This window comes from Mesoplodon bidens (genome assembly GCF_964165515.1).
Source record: "Mesoplodon bidens genome assembly, chromosome: 11".
In the NCBI taxonomy this organism is placed as follows: Eukaryota; Metazoa; Chordata; class Mammalia; order Artiodactyla; family Ziphiidae; genus Mesoplodon; species Mesoplodon bidens.
This window is the reverse complement of record NC_138167.1, coordinates 26,010,601-26,026,999: the sequence shown is the minus strand read 5'-3', so window position 1 is coordinate 26,026,999 and position 16,399 is coordinate 26,010,601. Positions and strand designations below refer to the sequence as shown.

Sequence of the window (16,399 nt, the reverse complement as noted above, 5' to 3'; positions counted from 1 at the left end):
CTCCTGAATCCACCCGAATAGAGAATAAGCATCACTTTTTGTCAAAAATGTTCACAAACATATTTTCAAGACCAAGAAGAGCTGAAAAATAATGCAACATAAATTTTAAAAAAATCATACTTCGAAAATAGATAGCTAGTGGGAAGCAGTTGCATAGCACAGGGAGATCAGCTCGGCACTTTGTGTCCCCCCTAGAGGGGTGGGATAGGGAGGGTGGGAGGGAGATGCAAGAAAGAGGGGATATGGGGATATATGTATACATATAGCTGATTCACTTTGTTATACAGCAGAAACTAACACACCATTGTAAAGCAATTATACTCCAATAAAGACGTTAAAAAAAATCATACTTCAAGAGCACTAAATCAAAAGTTCAAACCAGGTCTATGAAATGGGCTAAGGGAGAAGTGATAAGAGGGGATGTGTGGAATTACATCTAGATTTTAAGATATGATTTTATTTAAACATATAGAAATCTGTTAGGATATGCAAGAATGAGTATAATCTGATTCCTTTTGTGTTCCACACATTTAGATAGGGTCTAATTAGATACTAAATGCTAACCAGTGCTTCTCTTTGATGCATGGTTTTTGAGGACTGGTATACAATTACCTATGGTTTGTGAGAGACTGTTGGGCCCAAGTATTGTGTGCATTTTATATCTTAATACAAACTGCCAAATCACATTCTCAAAGCTCATAACAATTCATACTCCCACAAACAAGGTATAAGAATGTTCACATTCCCACACGCTTGGCAACACTGTATATTATCAATCTTTAAAATTTTTCTAAGTTGATTGGTAAAAAAGTGAAAACTCACTATTATTTAATTTGCATTCACTGACTACCAAGATCGAGCATCTTTTTACACGTTTATTGATTATTTGCAAACCCTCTTCTGTTTGTCTTATAGTCTTTCCCCTTTTTCTATGGTATTATTGTTGTTTTCAATCAACTCAGGGTAGCTGTATACTAGGGATAATAATCCTTTGTAAGTCAATCATGTTGCTTTTTTTTTTTTCCCAATCTGTTGTCTGTATTCCACTCTTGTTTGTGGTGCTTACCTCAGTTTTCAAAAAAAATTCTATGTAGGGCTTCCCTGGTGGCGCAGTGGTTGAGAGTCCACCTGCCGAGGCAAGGGACGCGGGTTCGTGCCCCGGTCCGGGAAGATCCCACGTGCCGTGGAACGGCTGGGCCCATGAGCCATGGCCGCTGAGCCTGTGCGTCCGGAGGCTGTGCTCCACAACGGGAGAGGCCACAACAGTGAGAGGCCCGCGTACCGCAAAAAAAAAAAAAAATTCTATGTAACCAAATGTGTCAGTCTTGCCTTTTGATTCTAAGTTTTATATCTTGCTTAGGAAGATTTCCTCCACATTGACGTTTAATAAATGTTCCGAGGAATTTTCTCCTAATTAGAGTTCATTCTTTCATGATCCATTAAATCCTTGATATTCTGGTGTAAAGTTAATGGAAAGTGAAGGGATAAAAGATGAGAAAGAAACGTATACAAGGAGAAAAAGAGACTGGAGAAGTCTTACTTTTTAATGTTAAACAGGGAGTTTTAAATGTGATGCTGGATTGCTGAATTTTTACTCTCCATATTGTTAATATTAGATTATAAAGGGGAAAAACCTCAAATAGTTTTGACTTGAAAATATAATTAAGCTATAAACATAAGGAGAAGATTATTGATTTAAAACTATCTGAACACAAATAACACTAAAAGGGTTTTTTTTAACTAAGAAGAGGAAGAATTACATTTTTCATAATATGAAAAATGAAAAAATATAAGATGATAAAAAGAAATGAATTCCAGCTTAGGTAACAGTTCATCTGAGCCTTTTCCATAAAAGTTTGAAATTTTACAGGAGTATGATATTATTTATTATTAAATAGACCAGTTAATTGGGAATTAGTGCAGAAATTTATTTTTCCAGTGACTCTGGTAAGAACAAAATAACCAAGGGCGGAATTTTTATAGAGCTACAGGTAATAAATGCACTCAAGGCAAAAGCGCTGATGTACTGCTTACATCTAAAGGTTCTTGCTTTTATTCAGTTGTAGCCTCTGAGCATTCTTACTAAGAAGTCAATTCATTCATGCATTTTAAAGGCTAGTTTTATATTTTTTCTAGCATTTTTAATTGTTCCCAGCAGAAGGGTTAGTCAGAGGTCCTAGACCACTGTACTGTCAGAATCCAAAGCCAAAAATCACTCTTTTCAAACATAAAGTTAATGATATTACTCTCCTGCTTTGACACTGTCGATGCTTTTCCCATGGTATATAGATCAAGCTCCTTAGCAGTCCCACAAGTGGCCTGACCCCGTTGCAGAGGCATAAGGGAGATACTCGTAGAAAAGCAGCAAAATGGAGGTTGAAGCTGAATCAATGGCAACTGAGACAAAAGACAAGAGAGGAGGAAAACAGCCATGGGTCCTAAACAGCAAAGGCAATGAGCAAGGAAATATTAAGTCTAGTACGGACAGAGCTCAACATGCGGGGTCTGAACGACAGGTTAGAATCTACGTCAAGACTGCAGGGCCTGTGGCTCTCAGAGCCGAGGGAGTCAGGAATCAGAGGGTGGGTGAGCGATGAGGGCTCTCAGGAGCAGAAGCAGCCCAGCCACATGGAAGGACAGTGGCACTGAGGACCCTCACTGAAGCGGCAACTAGGCAACCTGGTCACAACGGGGTAAGACTGGGAAGCTGCCACTCTCCAATGCACAAGAGGCCAGGAGGCTAAAACAAACCCAAAAACACACCAAACGGGGCACAGGAGCAGCAGAGACTTCCAGACCCCTTGTTAGTTGGAGGTACTTCTCATCTTGTCATTGGGGCCTGGAGCTCAGGGGCAAAGCCTTCCCAGGCAGACGTCGCCATGGTCAGCCACGCCGGAGCCGAGGTGGGGGAACCGACAAGCCTCCTTCCAAGGCCCTTCATCGCCTCGCCCCAAACCATCTCCCACCCGTCATCCCATTTCAAATGCCACCTGCAACAACACAGATGCTGAAGAGCAACAGTCTCTCCAATCCTCCCTCTTTTGCAGGCTGTTTCTTCTTCCCGAAGGACTCGGCCCCTCATCTGCCTGGAAAATCCCCCCTGTTCTTCATGCCCCTTCACACGTTGCCCTGGTCAGAAACTCTTCTCTGATTCCTTTGAGTTTGCTGCCCTCCACTTTGGTGTCCTATCAAGTACAGCCAACACATTATTATTTTTACTATTTTGTTATTATTATGAATTATTATCACCATCACCTCCATCATTTAACAGGTGCTTACTAGGTGTCAGGGACTGTAATAAATGCTTTAGATGGATTTTTCTTTAACATCTATAGTTACTATCTTCCTCCATTTTACAGAGGAGGAAAGTGAGATTCGTAGGGTTTTAAGTATTAGCCTAAGATCACAGAGCTACTAACCAAATTCAAATACAGTTTGTTCTGACTCAAAAACCCATGATCTTTCCAATAAAATACCTTAATCACATTTGTTCATGTCTTTTGCCTCTAACAGCAAATAACTAACTTAAAAATAAAGACCACGTTTTCCTCATTTTTGTACACCCAGCATAAACTTGGCATATAACTGATGCTCTCTAACTATTTAATACATGAATGAATGAATGCATGAATGACCAGCATCCATTCCAGTCCCTCAGGAACTAGAATATCAACTATGGCACAGAACCAGTAATACAATGTTAAACTGTCCTCATGTCACGTTAGACTAAGGTCTACTAAATGGCTCATATCGTCCAGAATAAGGGACAGAGTAGAAGAAAGTTAAGTAAAGATTATGGTTCAAGGACCCAGGCAAGTCAACACAGTATATTTTTTAGTAAACGGATTTAATTGGTCAAACAAATGGTTATTTTTAAAACAGGTAGTCTAGTTCAACCTCTTTTCAAAATAACTGTCTTAATTACTTCACCTTTTTCTTCCAGCCTAAATGAATGCAATACCACAGACATCTCTTACACACTCGCTGTGGGGGAGGCAGGGAGAAGCATGCGACAAATCTCATGAGCTACCAGGTTAATTTGAACTCCTTTTCCCTGAAGGAGGTTACAGTCTCCTTGAATGTACATACAGGTGAGGAAAAAAGGCGTAGGACACAGACTCCTGTTCTCAAATCCTCCAAAAGTTTCCCCTATCACTCAAGAGTAAAAGCCACAGTCCTGGTAACAATTTAAAAGCTGCTGCATCACTGACACCCATTCCCTCTCTGACCTCATCTACTATTCACACCCCACCCCAACCCCTCGAGCCACGCAGCCTCTTTGCCCGTCCCTCTCAAGGAGGCTTTCTCTGATCCTTCCCCACTTCACAGGCCATCTCCCCCGTTTCATGCTCTATTTTTCTCTATAGCATTTAGGACCATCTAACATTCTATTTCACTTATTCATTTTGTTTATTGTCTCCCCTTCCATTTTCCCACAGAATGTAAGCTTCATGAGCATGGATATTCCTGTTGGGTTTAGTCTCTGCTGTATTCTCAGCACCTAGATCTGTGCCTAACACATAGGAGGTATTGAATATATTGTTTTTGTAGGAAAGAATGAGTGAACCTTAGTTAGCTTTATGCAATGACCTACCTGTTCATGGTATTTACTTTGGTGTCCATATTTCTAAATCACATTAGCATCACAAATTAAAATGCAACTTAAAAAGTTTTCACTTGGAATTGATCAATGATGACAGTTCTTTTCATTGTCATTTCCTGAAATGTCTTACTATAACCATTGTCTAAAAGTGTAATTGTGGGGCTTCCTTGGTGGCGCAGTGGTTAAGAATCCGCCTTCCAATGCAGGGCACGCGGGTTCGATTCCTGGTCAGGAAACTAGATCTCACACACATGCCACAATTAAGGAGCCCACCAGGCGCAACTAAGGAGCACACGTGCCACAACTAAAGGAGCCGGCAAGCCACAACTAAGGAGCCCTCGAGCCTCAACTAAGGAGCCTGCCTTCCGCAACTAAGACCCAGCGCAACCTAAATAAATAAATAAATATTTTTTAAAAGGGTCCTAGTTCTAAATTATTTTAAAATATTAACGAAAGGGGTTTTTGTTGTTCAGATCATTAGAATGAGATCATTAAACCATAGTTAATTGTGAATCACCAACACTAATAACATTTAACAACTTAAAAATATAATCCAAACGGCCAACAATTTAAAAGCATTTATAATTAGTTTTCAAGTGTGTTATATCCTTTTTTCTCTCCCTCTAGTGGTTGCTTTTTCTTCCTAATTATATTTCCTTGAGGTTTTGAGCTTAAAGGCTCTGCACACATACCAGCATTAGCAGAAAGAATGTCAGATTATGATTTAAAGGGGGGGGGAAATGGCCATGTATGCCACAAAGATAATCTGTAAGATGGTAGTACCTTCAGTTCATCAAAAGAAGCCATGTACAAGATTAAACTTATCCTGTCTCCATCTAATTACCTCACATGGAGGTCAACTTCAAAAAACCTCCTAAAACTATCTAGAGAATGGCAATCAGTGAGGCTTATCAACAAAGCACATTCATGTTATAATATAAACCTCTTTCAATTTCAAAAATTGATGGCTAAGAGCTCTTCAGCAGTGGCATTTGATTTCACATTAGTCTGCAGTATGCTGGAGAAAAACAAAGACCCATCATTCTGAACCTTCTATTTACAGACCCACACCAAACTGCGCAACAAAACATTCTTAAGGAAATTGCTACTGTTACTGTGTACTTCCCATAAATGTAAACAGGTTTCTTTTTTTCATTTCTAAATATAAAGATAGAAACATAGCAGATAAATACTACATTTTAGTGTAGTGCTTTTTCTCCATAAAATAATATTTGAAAACAGTAAGCATGTATAACCAAAAGAACAAGTGAAAATAACCCCAGAAGTTAAAGATCAATCCATCAAAGCAATTCTTTCCTAATATTCTACTTATGAATTTGTAAAGCTGGCATAAACAACTGCAAACAGAATAGAGCAACAAAACAGACACAACAAAGGAGACAAATAACGTTTAAAGGAAACTTCAAACAACCCTGAAGGATCGAAAATTATATACTTTTAGCATGCATCTTAATTGTCTAACATAGTTAAGTTTTTCTGATTTTTTGTTTTTTTAACATCTTTATTGGAGTATAATTGCTTTACAATGGTTAGTTTCTGCTTTATAACAAAGTGTATCAGCTATACATACACATATATCCCCATATCTCCTCCCTCTTGCGTCTCCCTCCCACCCTCCCTATCGCACCCCTCTAGGTGGTCACAAAGCACTGACCTGATCTCCCTGTGCTATGCAGCTGCTTCCCACTAGCTATCTATTTTACGTTTTAACATAGTTAAGTTTTTGATGACATTTGTTGGTTTTCTGAAAGGCTTTCCCAAGTGTCTTCATTTATAGAAAACAGAAGTAAAAAGACTGTGCCATTGAGGTTTACATACCTCATGGCTCATGACTTCCCAGCTTTTCTTACCAAACACTTCTATTCCTATGGAGTCATTTACTCCTAGAGTTGGAAGTTTCTAGGAGAGAGGCTCTCAGCCCTAGCTGCACCTATGAGGGGAGTGGGGTTAATATACTGAAGCCCCTCTCCACCTCCAATGACTGTTTGAACTGTCTCAGGGTGGGGTCCAGGCAGCAGTATTTTTATAAATCACCCAGCTGATCCTAATGAGTAATCTGTATTCAAAGTCACCTCTTCAAAAAGAAGACCTCAGAGGGATCTAGGCTCTGCACAAATACTTCTGAGGTCCAGTTCCAAAATCTCACTTGAAGAATCTAAAGGCAATACACTACTTTATGGATGGTCATTTTTCAAATGAATGGTGATATTTTTTTAATTTTCCTTTTTTTATTAAGGTATAATTGATTTACAGTATTATATTAGTTCTCAGGTGTATAACATAGTGATTCAAAACTTTTATAGATTATACTCCATTTAAAGTTATTATAAAATATTGGCTATATTCCCTTTGCTGTACAATATATTCTTGTAGCTTATTTATTTTATACATAGTAGTTTGTACTTCTTAATCCCTATCCCTGTCTTGTCCCTCCCCACTTCCTTCCCTCCACTAGTAACCACTAGTTTGTACTCTATACCTGTGAGTCTGTTTCTGTTTTGATACATTCATTCATTTATTTTATTTTTTAGATTCCACATATAAATGAAAACATTCAGTATCTGTCTTTCTCTGTCTGACTTATTTCACTAAGCATAATACCCTGATTCAGGTCCATCCATGTTCTTGCAAACAGCAAAATTTCATTCTTTTTTATGGCTGAGTAGTATTCCATTGTACCACATCTTCTTTATATGAATGGTTATTTTTACAGGGCATTGTCACCCACCATTTCCCCTAACAGCTACAAACAGAGTTCCACAATCTTTGTACTTGTCCCGCTTCCTAAAAAATCACTTCCCTCAATCTCCACATGACTGGCTTGTTCTCATCATTCAGGTCTGGGCTCAAACGTCACCTCCTGGGAGAGGCTTTTCCTGATCATGCTTTCCCCAGCCAGCCCCCATCTCTTCACTCATGGCATTTCTCACATCTGACGTGCGTGTGTGCTTCCTGACTATCTCCCCGTAAGCTCCATTCAGGCAGCTCCATCTTGTCTGTCTTGCTCAACCTTTTATCTTCAGCAAGCAGCATAGTGTCAACATAGTAGCCACTCAGAAAAACTTTTGAATGAATAAATGTAACAGAACAAGAAGTAACGGACATGCATCTGATGAAGGCGGTGTTTAAAAAAAAGAAGTAATAGACAATCTAAAGAAAAAAAAATTCTGATTGGTATATAATGTAAAATAGTTGACAATGCAGATTAAAAATACTGGACTAATAAAAATTATGGGTGGTTTTAATTTTCTTCATACCTTTGTGTACTTTATTGTCTTTAATAAAAGTAAATTATCTTTACAATTACAACCAAAATAGTATAATAATAAAAATAATTTTTTATGAAAAGTTATAAACAAAAAAATTCAACTATCACAGGGCAAAGATGGGCTAACGTAATGAGGCCCAACTCCCTGCATCATCCTGGCTTCTCCCCAAGACCCAGCATGGACAGGATGTGGCCACACTGCAGGACCAGCTCTTGCCGGCCCTGGAAACCAGCCACCTAGTATGGTGTCCACGTAGGTCTGACACCAGCCACGTAGACAAGGAATCAAAATCGCTTCCAGTTCACCCATAAAACTTCCCATCTTTTCCCTTGGTATATCACAGGCCTGCCATGGGGCAACCAAACAATCCCATCAATTTCTTTCACACACACCTACACTAGTTTTCTCTCTCACAGGGCCACCCAAGCTATCCTGAGGGCAGACCCTGGGCCACCTCCCCACCCCTCGTGGTCTCCAGTGCCGACCATACTCCCTGAGGCTCTCTGTTTTTTTTCCCTAATCAGTCCCATTTGCTTCACGCTTGAAATGCCAGTGCCTTAAAAATACAGCCCTGTCCTAGAAATATCTGCATTTTGAAAGGATATACTATTAAATAACAAATGTCACATTACAGAGTAATACGTACGGCATGAGTCTATTTTTATAAAAACTAAAGAATAAGAACAACAAAGAAGCCTGCATATGGATTCACATGTTTAAAGTTATTTAAAACAAGTATAAGAGAATACTCACCAAAGTATTAGCAATAGAGACAGAACTGGGAGGAGAGGAAGGGGAAACTATTTATTTGTCTATGCTTTTATCCAACTGGGATTGTTGCCACAAATTGTCATAATTACACAATGGTTTTTTGTGGGGTTTTTTTTTGCTGTACGCAGGCCTCTCACTGCTGTGGCCTCTCCCGTTGCGGAGCACAGGCTCCGGACGCACAGGCTCAGCGGCCATGGCTCACGGGCCCAGCCGCTCCGCGGCATGTGGGATCTTCCCGGACCGGGGCACGAACCCGTGTCCCCTGCATCGGCAGGCGGACTCTCAACCACTGCGCCACCAGGGAAGCCCCACAGTGGTAATTTTTAAAGGGCAATCAAACTCTTGCGGCCAAAAAAAGAAAGAAAAAAGGAAAAGTGGTAATGTACTCTCAAGTATCAGTCAGTGGGGGGTGAGTGCTGTTGCTCCCAGCACCCCTAACCCTAGAGGTCTGCAAGGGCTGGTTTTCCTCACTGTGCCAGGCCAGCTCCTTGCCCATTGTTTATGAGTTTATACATCTCTCAATTCAGAATGCAAACGGGCTTCCCTGGTGGCGCAGTGGTTAAGAATCCGCCTGCCAATTCAGGGGACATGGGTTCAAGCCCCGGTTCGGGAAGATCCCACATGCCACGGAGCAACTAAGTCCGTGCACCACAACTACTGAGCCTGCACTCTAGAGCCCGCGAGCCGCAACTACTGAAGCCCGCATGCCTAGAGCCCATGTTCCACAACAAGAGAAGCCACCGCAATGAGAAGCCCACGCACCGCAAGGAAGAGTAGCCCCCCGGTCACCGCAAATGAAAGCCCGCGCACAGCAACGAAAACCCAACAGAGCCAAAAATAAATAAATAAATATTAAAAAAGAAAAAAGAATGCAGTCAAACTAACTGTGAAAACATCATTAAACTGTTCATATATTCCATATGCTGGAAATTAGGTTTGAATAAAATGACAACCAATTGCACAAATTATTCATTTGTTTTATTAAACTGAGAGTTGAGTATTTTATCATGCAACTTATGCCTCCCCTAAAAAGAAAACATGAACTTAAAAACCTCATGTAACTCAGGCATCAACTTTACCCTCTGCAACTGCTCTTTCCCCCTAGAACCTTCCTTTGTGAATGCAACCACCTTCTAATCCATCCTGATATTCTCAAATCTACTCTCTTCCTCACATTCCACACCCAGTCACATCCAACACCGCGTTCCACCCTACACCTCCTAAACAGCCCTCAGGTTTGTCCTCCCCTCACTACCCCTACTGCCCCTGCACAGCTCCAATCCACCCTCTACGACCAATACCATGACCTTCTAAACTGCATGTTGACTGAGGTGTTTGAGCATCTCAGGGTAGTAAGGTGCAAAGAAAGTGGGCTTCTTCCTGAACCAGGTTTCACCACTTAGCTTTGTGGCCTTGAGAAGGACCCATAGCCTCTCTAAGACCAAGTTTTCTCTTCTGTATGATGCAAGCCATATCTACCTTGTAAAAGGATTGCTATAAGAATTACAGATAAGGCATGCAAAGTGCCTAGTCCTAAATGGGGCTGTATACATAGTTCAATGCTTTATTGCTTTAATTATTTTCTTATCTGTAAAAAAAGGCAATAAGCCTCTGAGTTACTTTGAAGATTAAATGAGATAAAATGTAAGGCACCAAACACAGCTACTGTTTCCTTTCATTTCCTTTTAATGGTTCCCCATCCCCAAGACAAAATACGGCCACTGCCACTTTTCCAATTTCATCTCCTGCTACTTCTCCTTTAGCATAATGAATTTTTTTTGTATGTTTTTTTTTGGCCATGCCATGTGGCATGCAGGATCTTCCCCGACCAGGGATCAAACCTGTGTCCCCTGCATTTGGGAGCACAGAGTCTTAATCACTGGAGAGCCAGGGAAGTCTAGCATAATGAATTAGGTGCACAGTCAGACTATGCACCTCTTCATGCCCTTCTCTGCTTCAAAGCCATGTTTACAGGTACAATCTTAAGTGTAAGAAAGTCTTTTCTATATATTTCAACATGCAAGTTAATTATCATATTTTCAAATTTGGAATGCAATATCCATAAAGTACAAGTGTATTTACTGGGAAGATAGGGAAGAATATTTGTAAGCATGAAATTCTGAAAAAAATCTTCAAACTATGGCTGCTGTACATGTTCATGCAAATATGATTAATGTGATGAGAGATTATAAAATCTTGCTAAATGGTATCTGAGAAATAACTTTGCCAGGGATGAAATCTTGAGTTGAAATAAAAAGGAAAAATGGTACAAGTTAGAGAAACTGGGTCAAAAAAAAATATGATTAAAGTGACTATGTTTGCCTGTTGAGGTTGCTTATAAACACTTTCCAAAAGTATATGTCCATATACTTTAGATGTTTTAATTAATTTGATAATAAATGTGATAAGTATAACATGTCTTCTTTAAAAACAACAAGAGATAAAAATACTAGCTTAGATAAATAAATTCAATATTAACTTTCTCTATGTTTATTCATAGACTGGAAAAGAAATATGGGGTTTTTTTCCCATATGATTTTATGATTTAGAATTTACAAAGAGAAGAGAAACTAACAATCTTTCTAAGCATAAGAGGAAAAAAAATTAGTTCTGTTTAAAGATGAATTCAGGTAGTTAAATGGCTTTTGTCAGGTCCCTAATGTGACAATCTCTAAAAGTATGTAAGTTCAGTGTTTATTTCTTGAATGATTTAACTATAGTCCTGAAAAAGCATCAAGTTGGCTCTAAGAGGAAAAGCTGCTCTGTGTCCACAAAGTGCTTCCTCAGCAGCTGGTGTCTATCCTTAGTGTCAGGTTGAGAAAATGAGCAAGAAAATGAGTTGAAGATTCTTAGTAGACAGTCCACTGTATCCCAGCTGCAAAACTTTTCTAAAGTTGTCACATGGACATGTTTTCTAAAATGTTACCAGGAATGCTGAATCATTTCTTTCTAAGGGGATCTTTTAAAACTTTCCTACAATTTAAATTTAAACATTTTAAACATTTTTAAAGCAAAAAAACAAAAAACAAAACAAAACAAAAACCTTAAATTCTAGGTTGTTTTTTTTTTTTAATGAATGTTTATTTTTAAGTTTCAAGTTACTGTAGAGCCATGACTCTTCTTCAAACACTATTTTGGCCTGGGTGACAGGCACACTGCTGATTTACACACATCCCAAACATACAATCAGCCAGGCCCTGAACATAACTGGGCATGGGTGCCCCCCAGGCCACTGAAAAGCAAGCATTATTCATGAAATCATAAAGCCGTGATTAAGTATTCTAGTGGACATGTGCTTTGTCCAGCTCCCCAAAGATAATGAAAAGCAGAACATTATGATGATGTCAGAAGTCATTCTTTTCACATCATTAGTACTTTCCTTTCAACTGTGTTCTTTCAGAATTACAGTAGTCATGTAGGCACAGGGCAGAGCCCTAATGATACGAGGCCAAACCAAAGAGCAATCCAGACTTAGGGAAGAAAATAACTAGAAAAAAATTAATGAATTCATCATCTTGATTCTACACATCTTCAGCAATACTGCTCACCTGCATTACTGTCAGAGCTGTATACAGCCTGGGAAAGAGGGCAGCAGCATTGCTGGGTACTGACTCTTGAAAACAACATGACCTTAAAGACAGCCGTGTCACGACACTGCAAATTACTAACGTCCAGCTTGTACTTAGCACAGTATTTTTCTGTTGACATTCCCATAAACTGGTCCAATTACTTTTAAATGAATCATATCTGTTGAAACAGCCTGGAAATAAACCAAAGATTTTATACTTGGTTTTATAGTATAGAGCAAGAACATCATTTCCTATATATACCTGCAAATGAACAAAACTTCCTTCTGAAAAATCAGAGCACTAACAAAACGCGTTTTTCAAAAATGGCTTCTATATGATATCATCACTGCAATATCTTAGTTCGCACAATTATTTTGGATTTACTTTTCAAACAGGAAACATTACTGAGACTGATTTAGCTCATTTAAATAATACTCCCAACTAAAGTATACATCATGTTTAAAGGATCAAAATCACAGGTCTCACTATCAAATAATCAATATAATGATTTTTTATTACCTTAAAATACATTTTTATATAATAGTATAAGCCAGTTCATTGGGAACATGAAATTAAATTATACTTATGCTAAATGCAACTCAAAATACATATGTAAACAAGTATCATTTGGCGAAAATAATCCTGATAAACTTTTATTAACCTCCTGCTGTACAGAACAAAATACACCTCACTGTTTTATACAAAAAAATTATAATTGGTATTTGCATTATTCTCTATTAATAAAACACTGTTACACTATTCTTACGAAACATTTTTTGTCATTTTTCCTATTACTGCTGATGAAAGTAATACAGGTAGTGTTTAATACTAATCACTTCCTATACTTCTCAATTTTCTTAGTCTTTCTCCAACACTAACCAATATGGACTAGTGAATGCTTGATAAAGTATATCTTCTTCCAGTATAAATTTATTCTTTCATAAGATACTTATTGTATGCTCACTATGTGCTGGGCTTTGTGTTAAAGACTTTGGATGCAATATAAATTAAGGCAGATTCCTTGCCTTAAGAGTTCATGGTCCAGTGAAGGCAAAAGACAATTGCATTAAGGTTTACTATGCACGATGAATACAATGACACAGAAAAACCCTAGTAGGGTTATTTGAATCAAGCAGGAAGGCCAGTTAACAGTTATAGTCCATTTCATTAAATTAAGTCTACCACCTTTATCAAGGAGGTGGTAGCTAACACTGCCTGGTTTGCACTTCCTTGTCTTGGTAAAGCAGTGTTGATAAGTGTAGACAACATCAAAACATCTCTGAAAATTACCATCACCTTCCTGACTTCACAAGGTTTAGCATCACTGAATTTAAACATATCAGCTTAAGACCTAATCTAAGTTGGAAAATACCATTAAGTCCAGCTGTAGTTAATAGACGTGTACATGGTAAAACAAAACAAAACAAAACAACAACAAAAACAACAACAAAATGAACTAGAAATGTACAGCCTAACGCACAAAAAATCAGATTTCTAGTTGGGGTTTTTACCATATGTTTATTTTCTGGCATCTAGGCATCAGAATAAAAATAAGACATACCTGAAACTATAAATGCTTACCATATTATGTACTAAATTAGAAGGTAAATTGATTAGATCTGTCATAAATCATGTTTTTTAAATGTAATACACAAAACAAGACACCCCTTGAAAAACTGTTTGAGTACATTATAAGAATAAAAACGTGTTTGATTAACATTATATAGCAAATTAGAAATAATATTCTAAATGCCAATATGCACCTAAAAATAAAGACATGCCACATAGAAAAGCGGTGTGTACATTTACATTTATGCTACCCATAGTACCCAAGGAACTGGGTAAAAGAGACTGAGTTCCTTCAACAATATGTATATTCTTCTAAATTTTTGATATTCACTACTTATTTTCTTCTAATACATTAGCCAGTCTTTAAAAGAAGCCAAATACCAAAAGACCAAAGAGGACAAGTGTTATATATACATGGCCCATTTGTGACATTCTGGTTTTATACATACAGTCATTTCAAACAGAAGAGCCTTACGTGAAATGCACGGCTACCCACTCATCTGATATACACCATTCTTTCACACCATTTGTAGGGGAATTAAATTTTCCCTGTTCAGGGTGACCTTATAAGACTTTGGGCATGGCCCACCCTCACTCAGAGGTGAAATCAAGGCAGCAGCAACACCCAGCAGTAGAGTTGTTTTTCTCCTGCTGCCGGATGATAAGAATAACTAAAGACAAGGAGAATGAAGATTGTTCAAGTCTTTGTCAAACGGGATTGGCAAGGAGTTCTCCTAATAACAGTTCCCAATCTCATCAAGGAGTGATTATGTTCAGCAGAAGGCTGAGGTACCATAGGTTCCACAACCTGAAACCGTGGGTCCTCAACACAAACTCACTCATCGACTTTGTGGATTATGGGATTGTTACTGAAACCTGGATGTGATATAACAGCAGTTTTGAGAAGTCTGATTTACGCTTCCAACCCAGCTGAATGTCGCCTTAGAGTGCTGAGGCTTGAGGACTCTTATGAATCTCCCTCCCGCACAGCCTGAACAGCCATCGCCTCCCAAATTCCAGCTTATACATTCATTTCCTGGGCAATTTCTCTCTTGGGGGTAAAACAATGGACTCTTTCAATCTTCTCTTATCTACAAAGAGCTCTAAGAGGAAGAAACAGTCCTTTCAATAGCATCCTTTCCGACTTCTTAATAAATGATGAGTGGGAGTTGAGGGAGGGGGACCGGGCCGAGCAGGGAAGAGGTGACAGGCAACTCACCTCTTTCAGCTGCTCCAGCTCCTGTCTGAGGCTGTCATACTCAGCCTCCAGCTCGTCATACTGCTGTTTGAGGGTCAGCTTCTCTTCCAGTACCACCAGCCCGTACTCGGCCGCCTGGATCTTCTCGTGGGTCGTCTCCGTGAGCTCCTTGGTCAGCCTCTCTATCTCGGTCTTATAATGGTCCACAGTCTGCAATACCTCTTCCGCGGCCATAGCCCCGGCGGATGGAGGCAGGAGGGGGTAACGGGGTATGGGAGATGGATGCAAAGCAGGCGGGGGAAGGGAAAAGGAACTAAGGAGGGAAGGATGAAAATGGAAAAGAAACGTGTGGCTGGATGTACGAGCAGAGCAATGCCCCGGTTGCCCCTCCGGCAGCCGCGGCTACACCGCCTGAGAAACCGGCGAGAAATGCAACATGGAGAATGCAGGGGAGAGGATCAGGGGCGAGGCGGCAGCTGCTGCGGCATGTGTCCTCCGGGCCGGCCCCTGCGTGCGGTCAACAGCCGTGCGGCATGGTCAGGCTGCGGCGGCCGGAGGCGGCGAGGGGCTCCGATTCTGCTTATTCAGAGACGCACGGCCGCCATGTCTCCGGGCAGCGTCACTGCAGTCTCCTCGGGCCCCGCGCTCCGGCTCGCCGCGCCCGCCCTCTCCACCTGCTCCGTCCGGCCGCGCCGCAGCGGGTGCGGAATGATGCAGCGTCGGCCCTCTCCCTCCCTCCGCGCCTGGCCAGGGCTCCGAACGGGGGGCGGGGAGGCGGACGGAGTCGGCGCGGGGGGAGGAGGAGGGACCAGACGGAAACCTCCGGAGGCGCCTCCCGCCGGGCTGCACCGCGAGTGCGCGGGACCGATGCCGAGTCGGCCGGACGCGCGCGGGGAGGGGCCCCGCGCGCGGGGAGGGACCCCCAGCCAGGCCTGGCCCGCCCCGCCCGGCTCGCCGCCGGCAGGAGTTCCTCCCAGGGCTTTGCCCGGGTGGGCGTCGAGCCCCCGGAGAATGGCTTAGGCGCCCGGCTCTCTCACTGCGACGTGAGCCCAAGCTCAGGAAGCTGCCTGGAATCGGCGCCTTGCTCAAAGAGAAGCAAACAGTAACTAACGCTCTCGGGGCCCGCGCATCCTCCTTCTCACCCCCTGGGCTCGCGGCATCCTTCCCTGGCCTTCTGCACCCAAACACTGTGCTTCCAAAGCCTTCCAGACGCCCCCGCCCAACGCTCCCGCTTCCGCCCCTTCCGCCTCCTTCCTCTTCCCATCTCTCCCCTCCTTTCCCTACATGGCCTGGTTCACCTCACGCTCTCTCCAAATAACCTTATTACAGGACAGTCTGTGCTAAAGATTGCTTGCCCTCACCCAAGCTTTCTGTGCCCAGCTTATCACAACATCACTAC

General features: G+C 41.0%; 1 protein-coding gene across 5 annotated transcripts in view; it reads right to left on the bottom strand.

Moving 5' to 3' along the window:
• BICD1 (BICD cargo adaptor 1) overlaps nt 1-15,685 on the bottom strand; it is a gene marked incomplete at its 3' end in the record, with an annotated part of 208,292 nt that extends 192,607 nt beyond the window's left edge. For all 5 annotated transcript variants that reach the window (XM_081248844.1, XM_081248842.1, XM_081248845.1 and 2 more), the window contains exon 1: nt 15,022-15,685. In XM_081248844.1, the coding sequence (XP_081104970.1) occupies nt 15,022-15,234 (213 nt within the window). In that variant the 5' untranslated portion in view covers nt 15,235-15,685. The remainder of the gene's footprint in view (nt 1-15,021) is intronic.
• Between the last annotated feature and the right edge of the window lie 714 nt (nt 15,686-16,399).